Genomic DNA, 12,973 nt, shown 5'->3' with positions numbered 1-12,973 from the left:
CAATTCGTACATGTCAATTATTATCTGATTGAAAGGCTGAAATGACATCATGCAAATACCAACCCCAGCGTAGACGATCCCATTGGCTAAGGCATGGTGTTTATGGAAATACTGTCCAACAATCACAACACTCGCAATTAATAATTATATTGCAATTAATAATTATATTGCAATTAATAATTATATTGCAAGTAATACAAAACCATAATATGTTCAACTATAAAATAAATGTCCACGCAATTGTTATACTGTAAAGTAAACAACTAAAATGTTGCCGCTGGAGGGCGTTACCTATAGTAGTGGATATAAAGTATACATATGTGTGAATTTGTATCAAAGCACGGGTCTAATCTTCTCTGTTTTGAAAACACTTTTTGCAATGATTCCGAAGTGTTATATTTAAAGCGGGGGAGTCGTCACCTGCGCATGCGTCAGATGTCCATAGCGTGTCATTATTTACAAACAAGCGTCTACCCATGAGCCTTTGCGTTTTTAGCGTGTGTTGTTATTGTCGCTTGGAACGCAATTCCCGCGCGTGCGCAGGTGACGATCCTCTCGCTTTAATATAAGTTGAGCTGAAATTGCACGATAGAGTGAGTAGTCAGATGTCAAAACATTGTACCACTATCAACATTTGCTATGTAATATTTTTTTTTAAAGACAAATTACTCTCTTTATTTTTTTATTTTTAATCTAATCGCCTCTATGTGAAAAATAACCCTGTGTTTACATTGTCGTCTATGGGAAGTTTAATTGCAATATAAGATATATATGTGTGAGCAAGAATTCAAGTGGGTATTACACCAGCCAGCTTGTATTTATGCTAATTAGGGTTCCAGGGTAGACTGAAAAATACATGAATGCAAGATGACGATATCATCCCGCCCACTTGAAATAAAATCCGGGCCCAGCTGTGTTTGCGCCTACACTAGACCCTTTATCAAATGCAATACGGTTATTTTAAAATATTGGGTATGTTTTCTTGTTTAGTAAATGCATCAACTTTTATTTTAATTTAATTTAAACATAGATTGTAACATCGTCTTGTGTTTGTTCCAGTTATATGTTCATTCCCCGTAGTAATTATAGGATTACAGTTGGGGGATGTGTACATGTCTGAAATGAACAAGTAACTGATACAAAGACGCCACAATACACGGGGCTACAAATCGCGTACAAAAACCGCTGCATAAATTCGTACCACGTACGCATCGTTGTTCGCCTACATAAAGACCACGCTATTATTCATGATAGCAGATTATAACTTATGTGACTAATGCTAATATAAGAGTCACGTGTTACACACATCAATAAATTCATCATTGCCAAAGACGGCGACGGCGGCGCGAAATCTGGAAATCTAGACTTTCTGAAACTCTATTTCGAATTCCTGCATTTTGAAGGGCACATTATGCTGACACGAAGGATTTCAGCTTGATTTTGGAGAGGCAAAGCCCAAACATTTTTTCGAGGGGCAACCGCCCCTTCTGCATGTGCCAGCGCCACTGATTGCCACACATATAGTACACCATAAGCAAAAAGAACAATTTTGTATATTATTGTTTTACAAAAAGAGCCTGCAGATCAACCAGCCTTAAGACCAACCAGAGAACAACTTGCTTGTTGACAGTTTTTTCAAGGTATCAATTTATGACTTGTATGTATGCTTCCACTTAACTGGGTCGTCCTGACATTTTATGTTCGCTGAAAACCCAAAGAGGTCGGTTCACCGTTTACATTATAGCCTCGTTTTGATATATCACAGCTGTAGTCATATGGCACACTTTGATTTCACTGTTAATATAACATATTGGATGCAATGGTAATTATTCTTATTTTATTTTATAAATCTAATATGGCGATACAGCATTTGTCATGCCAGTCAAGAAAAACAGTATCCATGGTTTCAGGCAAGTTAAAAAATATTGTTTGTAGTTGTTTTGTCAGAATTATATTTTTTAGGAACAATTAAAACAAAATCTTCCAAAAAAAAAAAATAATTTGAAAATCTCACGCGAGCATGGATTTAAAAAAAAAAAACAATTGGCGGAGGGATACGAAACTATGCGAATTGACGACTCGGATGGTTTGACTTATAACAGATGATGATTTATGAAGAAATGGCCAGCATTTTTTAGTTTAACACGGGCATGAATATGACTCTGGCTAAATGCTTCAAGTTTCATTTGTACCATCGGCTATTGTACCCTTCAGCTATGTGACGCGTTTACTGCATCAATCGTTTTGTTCTCGTAAATTATCCTAGGATACAGATCACGTGACAATAACGATGGTATACTGGCCAAGTTCTACTCTGTTAATTTGTTGAAGAAGAGAACACGAAACTAGGTTTGAACGGTTTGGACTTGAAGCTCAAACAACAGGTCACGTGACAGTCACGCTTTCCATTGGGATATCTTGGATACATTTTTTTGTAATATTCATAAGTTTATCCATAGACATATCTTGCGTATAAGATTCACCTGTCATAATTTCATAATGCAAAATATATGAGAACAATGGTTACAAAGTCTGATAAAATAAGATAAAAGACCACACACACGTGTACTGAATCGCACATTGCATGATAAATGTTTGCGGACTTAATAGCAAATTCCGTGAAAATCTCGGCATAACGCACCTCTCAAAGTGTACATATAACCGTGTGATCACTGAGACGGTATGATAAATATTATTTATTCTTATTTATTTATTTATTTATTTTTCAACTACTTTGTTTTCAATTAAAGTAGTATATCAGTTGGATAGGGTCGTTATTATTGTATGCAGAGTAAGGGTTCGAAATACTGAGGAATTCTCATTCGTACTCGCCATGTTAGTATTCTGCTCAATTTTGTGTATAAACAAGTGTACACTCGTTGTTTTTGTACATGGTGGTTCTTATGTTATGTTTCTGTAACAATAAATGTTTTAACCCTCCCCCTCACCGTACAACCATGGTTTTCTATCTCCATTTATTTGGCCCAAACATTACGTAATAAAGGTTTCGATAATTCAATAATAAATATGTCCAAGTGTTGTATCATCAGCATTCGTCTACAACTGGCGTCATCGTTCGTCCACAACTGAAGTCATCGTTCGTCTACAAATGACGTCACAATTCGTCTACAACTGACATCATCATTCGTCCACAACTGACGTCATCATTCGTCTGCAACTAACGTCATCATTCCTCTACAACTGGCGTCATCATTCGTTTACACCTGACATCATCATTCGTCCACAACTGACGTCATCATTCGTCTACAACTGACGTCATCATTTGTCTACAACTGACGTCACCATTCGTCTGCAACTGTCGTCACGGCGAAAATTTCATCGTCCTCAAATATGAAATCCCAGTGTCGGTCTAGGTATGCGACGTCACAAATGACTTTGATTGCCATGCGCCATCCACCCCGTCCGAATGAAATATAAACAAGTTGACAAGCTATTTACAAGATTGTGCCTGATTATCTACCCAACCATAAAACAGTCAGAATAAACCATTGAAGAGCTGCCTGCTTGTTGACATGTATTAAATTCTGCCTAATATATACAGGTATATGTTTCGAATAAACTGCATCTTTCGCCGTTGTAGTTCATTTTTATTAAATATCTATTTATGTGTATGTGTTAACAGGTAATGGTGTTTACATTGCACTTGGCACCGACACGAATGCTCGATGTTAGGTGCATGACGAGTTAACGGGGTGAGAGGACTGTCAGCGTTCATATGACTGACTACCCATGCGAACATAATTATCAGAGCAAAAGATGGAAACGCGCTCCACTAAGCTGACACAGATGGTGAAACAGACTACGATATGTTTATTAGTGCACATACGATATGAGTGCTCGAAAGACCAGCTCCAGTGTCGTCGCACTGTTAATATGTTTCTAAATTAACCAAAACCACGTCGTCATTCCCTCCCGCTCTGATACAACCACATGTAGAGACAGACGGAAATACAGGGCTAATCAGTCGTCGACAATGAACCAAGACAACGTATATAAATATTGAGTTTAACAACGGAGCTTTAATTTTACCGGACATTTACACTTTTGTTTATTTTAACGGAAATTGAGTGGAGTCTATGAGAGACAACATGGTTACGCTGACAAGAAGTCGTCGCTTCCGTTACTTAATCTCTATGGTTGGTGTGTTTTTCGGTACAATTTACCTACGACATTTATCGTCCCATGCAATGGAGTCAGTTATCGATAAGGACGCCACCAGCAAGGTAAGTAGTTATATTGCCATTATACGACAGAACGATAATTACAACCGTCTTCATATATGTTACTTGTTATTACATTTTTTACATTTATGTCTAAATCTCAGCTATTGCAGGATTCCCAATGTTTTAATCACGCCCAAAACAGAGAGAGCATACATATAACAAGGTGTGACGTCATCACACAGCTGTTGCTTAATTTTATAAACACATATATAGTGTCGGTTCAGTTATTTTTTACTTTGATAAAATGGCAAAACGTAACAGACGTGACAATACTGTTACGTATTTATTAGACATTGTGTTTGTTATTTGTGTATTGTTTACGTGTCGTATTTCCAAAGGTGACATAAAGTATTAGGTGTAATATACGGTATAAATGTGGGTGTTTCAGTATAGACACATAATACGTACCAGCAGTGTATGCAATCTGATTAAAATCTGATGTAGTGTACGGGCTGTAATTATTTTGGCTATAAACTTATTTTAATTTTATTTTGTATTACTTTTGTTATTAATGCCCTTTTATTTTATTATTTTACTTTGATTTTGATTTTTTTTAATTCCGCCCTACCTACATCGATGTAGGTAGGGCGGAATTTAAAAAAATCACAAAATCAAAGTAAAATAATAAAATAAAAGGGCATTAATAACAAAAGTAATAAAAAATAAAATTAAAATAAGTTTATAGCCAAAATAATTACAGCCCGTACACTACATCAGATTTTAATCAGATTGCAGTGTATGATGAATTATGTGACTTAACATTATGGAACACATTACAGTCCGTAACATAAATTACTTCGGCATAATAATATATGACGTCATACCAGCACGCACACCACGTTTCACACAATCACATACATATATATGGTATATGTACGCAAATGTGTTATAACGTCACTCTCTATACAGAAAGAATCCCAATACATTTTGATTTGATTGAGTCGGTCACAGCTTGTACATTTCCATTTTCGGCAAGAACTGTTATGATATGCTTGCGTTTTAAAACACAAATCTGACAAATTCGTCTGCTACAACTGGAAATGTGCCACTGCTGTGAGCTATATGAAGCCCGAGCCCAAATAATCCGGCATCGAGTCTCCGAACCGAAGCGAACTCTAACATCGTACATTAAAATGTGCGTACCCTATCCAGTTCGCCACAGTAGAAATAGTTGTCAATGATAAAAGGACATCAGCTACAAACCATACAATGCTGAACCACAACTAAAATCGGCGAAATTGTCAAACTTAGCAATTACGAAATAAATCAAATTATATACTAGTTATATACGTTATATACTAGTTATATGCGTTATATACTAGTTTATTTAATGTTAACCTGTATGATAATTTGTCAAGCGAACGTGAATTTGAAAGGTGCGGTAGACATGTTTTTTGACTTGGTTAGCGAACGCCATAATGATTTTAAAATAGGCAAAACTTTCCAAAATTTAGGTCAATTGGTTTTCGTTTGAAACTAGTTTATTTTAAGTGAGTTTCATTTTTTTATATTTTTTGAGGGAAACTGTTCACATACTGCAATTTAATATTGGTCATAATGGTAGAATTAGTGTACTAGACAAATATGATTAATTGTAAAACTTAAATATTTTTAGTTATTTAAATATTTCTCTGTGATATTGGTTCTATATTAAATATTTTCTAGTGTCTTTGGTTCTACACGTATGGTAAAAAATACTCAAAATACTGTGAATGTGATCAATGTGACAGTGCCTCACATACACGTTTGCGTAAGAATATATCATCCAGATGAATGACGTTCATCTGATTTATTTAATTTTCTGTAATATCACCGTAACTGATTATAATTGACCGTTATATATATATACATATGGGCTGAAAAGTTGAATATTCATGCTACGTATATGAAAGCAGCCAGCTGGAACATGAATAGTTAGTCAGCCACAAATTGATTTCCCATATATGTGCATGCTATTAATATAGATATATGTGATACCATGTGACACCATCTCTTTATTTATTTACAAAAGTAGTTAAGACTCAGCATTACATGCATTAAGAAATACGAACAAAAATGTGAAACGTGCAGGTCGAAAATTGCAACTTGTTTTTATTTACGGGGGACTCTATCATTCGATATTCAATTGGCTGTCACATTGATCGCTTTTTTTAGTTTATAGCTTTAATTTGGTCAGAGAGATATCTGTGCAAAACATTATCGCCGCCCTCAACGACACCCCGAACCACAAGAACATAGTAAGAATATGTTGGTAACTCATATATATTTGACCAGGTTTGATTGACATAGTTGCACGGATTTTATTTTAACAACACATGTTTTTTATTCAATAATGAAATTGTATTGTTGATGTTAGGACACTCCTATATTAAGCCGATGTAACATGCCATGCAGCACGTGGCGACCCCAACATGAACGAACATACATTCTATTATGTATTACTTATTTAATTTGTCAGTAATTTAATCTTAAATCCGTCACAGAGCATAGAAAAAACACAAAAAACATGGCAACATAACATAGTAGCCTAATGACACCAAAGTTTTCAGTTAAAAAAACAGTAAGCTGCTTTTAATTGTATATTACATCCGTTGAATAAAGCATTAGTTGCTATTTAATAGTTTGCATATTTTATTGACAATATAAACGTACCCAATAAGCTGCTGCTAACCGCTGTGTGGCACATAGCGACCCACACTGGCAGCATGCAATATATCAACTTGTTGATTTCAGGAGGTTGTTAGTTATCAATATCACTGAAGTTAAGAAGTCTATACTTATAGCCTCGTTCAGGACCGGATAAAGCCAGACTAATGAGCTGCAGCTAATTGATCACATCAGTTTTAATGTTCTTTCCTAAATGTTCAACGTTTATTTAAGGGTTCGCACCTTGACTTAGATTATGTCCAACTTACTACCACATTTGGGGTTTGGTTTGGTTTATATTTGGTGTTGAAATCCCAGCTAAATCAAGTACATCTCTCGAAAAGATGTACGACATATAAGGTTTTATACTAAATATATTTTACGATTACAGCCTCTTACAAACACACCATATAAATCAGCAAGTACTAGTACAACATTTTAAATTAAGTAACTTATCAGATATTTTGTTATACCCAAAGAATTGTTTTATTGCATTCGTTAAATGACAGAAAACTCGTAGTGAGCTTAAAACAACTTTTGTCACAGGAATGAAATATGCATAAACAGAGGTTTGTCTAAGTGAAAGAGAGAAAGAGGTCGCAGTGCCGACCTTGCGAATATATTATGTCAGCATCACCCTTCCTTCCTATTATGTGTTTTTTAAATAATACAGGATCACAATATTATTAGTAGTAATCATAAGTGAAGCCCTGGGCGAATAACGTAACGCCAGCTGTCATATTTGTTGTTTTGGTCATAAATCCCTTTTTTCAATTAATTTGTTGTTATTTTCTTTCGAACCATGCAGCCAAGATATTTTGTTATAAGTGCAAAGGACCACGTGATTTCAAATTCATACTGAAACGAGATGTTTCTATTTGCCAATTTAAACTAAGGTCGTTGGGTACTGCGTTCGTTTATTACCTGGTTAGATTCACGTGCCATTGATATATATATAAAGATGAAGAAGAATGCACAACGTAATTGATACAAACAATATTCAATACATAACGTAATTAATACAAACAATGTTCAATGCATAACGTAATTGGTACAAACAATATTACAATGCATAACGTAATTAATACAAATAATATTACAATGCATAACGTAATTAATACAAATAATATTACAATGCATAACGTAATTGGTACAAACAATATTACAATACATAACGTAGTTGGTACAACAATATTACAATGCATAACGTAATTAATACAAACAATATTACAATGCATAACGTAATTGGTACAAACAATATTCAATGCATAACGTAATTGGTACAAACAATATTCAATACATAACGTAATTAATACAAATTATTACAAATAATATTACAATGCATAACGTAATTAACACACACAATATTACAATGCATAACGTAATTAATACCAATAATATTACAATGCATAACGTAATTGGTACAAACAATATTACAATGCATAACGTAATTGGTACAAATAATATTACAATGCATAACGTAATTGATACAAACAGTATTCAATGCATAACGTAATTGGTACAAACAATATTCAATGCATAACGTAATTGATACAAACAATGTTACAATGCATAACGTAATTGGTACAAACAATATTCAATACGTAACGTAATTGATACAAATACTATTCAATACATAACGTAATTGGTACACACAATATTCAATGCATAACGTAATTGGTACAAACAATATTCAATGCATAACGTAATTGATACAAATAATATTACAATGCATAACGTAATTAATACAAACAATATTCAATACATAACGTAATTGATACAAATAATATTACAATGCATAACGTACTTGATACAAACAATATTCAATGCATAACGTAATTAATACAAATAATATTACAATGCATAACGTAATTAATACAAACAATATTCAATGCATAACGTAATTGGTACAAACAATATTCATTACATAAGGTAATTGATACAAATAATATTACAATGCATAACGTAATTGGTACAAAAAATATTAAAACACATAACGTAACTATTACAGACAATATTCAATGCATAACGTAATTGATACAAACAATATTCAATGCATAACGTAATTGATACAAACAATATTGAATACATAACGTAATTGGTACAAACAATATTCAATGCATTTTGTAATTAATACAAACAATACTCAATGCATAACGTAGTTGGTACAACAATATTACAATGCATAAAGTAATTGGTACAAACAATATTCAATGCATAACGTAATTGGTACAAACAATATTCAATGCATAACGTAATTGGCACAACAATATTACAATGCATAACGTAATTGGTACAAACAGTATTAAAATGCGTAACGCAATTGATACAAATAATATTCAATGCATAACGTAGTTGGTACAAATAACATTCAATGCATAACGTAATTGGTACAAACAATATTCAATGCATAACGTAATTGATACAAATAATATTCAATGCATAACGTAGTTGGTACAACAATGTTACAATGCATAACGTAATTGGTACAAACAATATTAAAATGCATAAAGTAATTGTACAAACAATATTCAATGCATAACGTAATTGGTACAAACAATATTCAATACATAACGTAATTGATACAAACAATATTACAATGCATAATGTAATTGGTACAAATAATATTAAAATGCATAAAGTAATTGTACAAACAATATTAAAATGCATAACGTAATTAATACAAATAATATTACAATGCATAACGTAATTGGTACAAACAATATTAAAATGCATAACGTAATTGATACAAACAATATTCAATGCATAACGTAATTAATACAAACAATATTCAATGCATAACGTAATTGGTACGAACAATATTCAATGCATAACGTAATTAATACAAACAATATTCAATGCATAACGTAATTGGTACAAATAATATTCAATGCATAACGTAATTGGTACAAACAATATTCAATGCATAACGTAATTGGTACGAACAATATTCAATGCATAACGTAATTGGTACAAACAATATTACAATGCATAACGAAATTGATACAAATAATATTCAATGCATAACGTAATTAATACAAACAATGTTCAATGCATAACGTAATTGATACAAACAATATTCAATGTATAACGTAATTAATACAAACACTATTCAATGCATAACGTAATTGATACAAATAATATTAAAATGCATAACGTAATTAATACAAACAATGTTCAATGCATAACGTAATTGATACAAATAATATTACAATGCATAACGTAATTGGTACAAATAATATTAGAACGCATAACGTAACTAATACAAACAATATTCAATGCATAACGTAATTGATACAAACAATATTCAATACATAACGTAATTGGTACAAATAATATTAAAATGCATAACGTAATTAATACAAACAATGTTCAATGCATAACGTAACTAATACAAACAATATTCAATGCATAACGTAATTGATACAAACAATATTCAATGCATAACGTAATTGATACAAACAATATTCAATGCATAACGTAATTGGTACAAACAATATTCAATGCATAACGTAATTAATACAAACAATATTCAATGCATAACGTAATTGATACAAATAATATTAAAATGCATAACGTAATTACTACAAACAATGTTCAATGCATAACGTAATTGATACAAACAATATTCAATGCATAACGTAATTGATACAAACAATATTCAATGCATAACGTAATTAATACAAACAATGTTCAATGGATAACGTAATTGATACAAACAATATTCAATGCATAACGTAATTAATACAAACAATGTTCAATGCATAACGTAATTGTTACAAACAATATTCAATGCATAACGTAATTGATACAAACAATATTCAATGCATAACGTAATTGATACAAACAATGTTCAATGCATAACTTAAATAATACAAACAATGTTCAATGCATAACGTAATTAATACAAAACATATTCAATGCATAACGTAATTAATACAAACAATATTCAATGCATAACGTAATTGATACAAACAATATTCAATGCATAACGTAATTGATACAAACAATGTTCAATGCATAACTTAAATAAGACAAACAATGTTCAATGGATAACGTAATTGATACAAACAATATTCAATGCATAACGTAATTAATACAAACAATGTTCAATGCATAACGTAATTGTTACAAACAATATTCAATGCATAACGTAATTGATACAAACAATATTCAATGCATAACGTAATTGATACAAACAATGTTCAATGCATAACTTAAATAATACAAACAATGTTCAATACATAACGTAATTAATACAAAACATATTCAATGCATAACGTAATTAATACAAACAATATTCAATGCATAACGTAATTGATACAAACAATATTCAATGCATAACGTAATTGATACAAACAATGTTCAATGCATAACTTAAATAATACAAACAATGTTCAATGCATAACGTAATTAATACAAACAATATTCAATGCATAACGTAATTGATACAAATAATATTAAAATGCATAAGGTAAATAATACAAACAATATTCAATGCATAACGTAATTGATACAAACAATATTAGAACGCATAACATAATTGGTACAAATATTATTACAATGCATAACGTAATTTATACAGATATTATTACAATGTATTCCTTATGCACCCATGAATAATTTTTTATAATTACCAATTACACAAGAATACTACAGAAAAATGATAATTTACTATATTCTCTATAATTTTGCCTTTTATTTGTCTTGAATTATGACTAAAAGAAGCTGAATGAAATTACAAACTATGTAGTGTGTCCAACAAATCGTGTATGAACAATAACTTTAATAAATATGATTTTATTTTGATAAAAATTGTGTATTTTCTGCATAAAAACAAAAGAATTTTACAATGTCGAAAACGTCTTTATCGCAGTTTTATTTACTTGCCCAACACTTCTACTGTTTTCAAACTATCAGGACAGAGTGTATGTACATTGGCTGAAGTTGAATATGCCAATTGGGAGGCCCGGCCCGCCCGAATGTGCCATAATCAAGTTCGGCCACTATTGTTTCACTTTGTTCTTCACTCTTCTTAATCTATATCAAAATTCAGTTGCAGGAGACAACAGCGGAAATAACGCCGGATCCAAACGCAAAATACGAAAAACGGGCTACCGAGATGGTGGAACGCCAGGACGCTCTAAAGGCGGCGTGTCGTGAAATGACCAATCAGGAGAACGACTTTCATTTACGGTCCTCGATGAAGGTTTTTGTTGATGAAAAACACAGACTATTGACCTGTCTAGTCAAGAAAGTGGCGTCAACGAGTTGGAAAAGAGTGTTTTTAGTTTTATTAGGATTTGCCAACTCATCCCAAATAAACGATGATTTTGACTTCCGATGGGAGAAAATGGTAGTAAAACACGGTAGGCAGAGAGTCACTGTAAAAAGTTTGAATTCAAAAATATTCAAGAATTACGTCAAGTTTTTGTTTGTTCGCCATCCATTTACTCGCCTGCTATCGGCTTATCGTGACAAGTTCGAACGACAGAGATCTCGAAGTGGTCGACACGAGCCGCTTCTTAGCACTTCGATAAAAAACACCAGAGATGCCATAATGAAGAGATACAACCTATCAGACAGTTACAGCGTCACGTTCCCGCTATTTGTGAGATATCTGAGCGACAGTAACGTAAACAACTTTGACGCTCATTGGGCGCCTATTTACAAATCTTGTACACCTTGTACGATAAAGTATGACGTCATTGGCAGATACGAGGAGCTGAACGAGGACGCGGACTTTGTATTACACGCTTCTGGAATAAAGCATTTGAATTTTCCGGACACTGTATACGACATCGGTCAGAGAACAGACAGCTCACATCATCAGATAATGAAGCACTATTTCAGTCAGCTTTCTCACGAGGAAGTTATGAGACTGTATGAGATATACGAATGGGATTTCAAACTTTTTGGATATCCCTATCCTTTTGAGTTTTTACAAATGTCGGAAGAAGACGACGAATGAAGGAATATTAATAATGATTTTCTGCCTGAATAGTTATATTGTTTGTCACCTACAGCAATAATATGATCCTGTTTTTCACTTCGTGTACAAAATAAAATTAGATATTACGCAA

The 12,973-nt window shown here is 32.5% G+C and overlaps 1 protein-coding gene across 1 annotated transcript; it reads left to right on the top strand.

The window, feature by feature from the left end:
- The first annotated feature begins 3,846 nt into the window (after positions 1-3,846).
- LOC100374237 (carbohydrate sulfotransferase 11-like) lies at positions 3,847-12,973 on the top strand. Its single transcript, XM_002737640.4, has 2 exons — positions 3,847-4,244; positions 11,947-12,973. The coding sequence occupies exons 1-2, from the start codon at positions 4,098-4,100 to the stop codon at positions 12,859-12,861; spliced, it is 1,062 nt and encodes a 353-aa protein (XP_002737686.1). The 5' UTR covers positions 3,847-4,097; the 3' UTR covers positions 12,862-12,973.

Source organism: Saccoglossus kowalevskii, chromosome 12 (genome assembly GCF_978046115.1).
Source record: "Saccoglossus kowalevskii chromosome 12, keSacKowa6.1, whole genome shotgun sequence".
NCBI lineage: Eukaryota > Metazoa > Hemichordata > Enteropneusta > Harrimaniidae > Saccoglossus > Saccoglossus kowalevskii.
The sequence above is the reverse complement of the archived record's forward strand: the minus strand, read 5'-3'. Positions and strand labels throughout refer to the sequence as shown.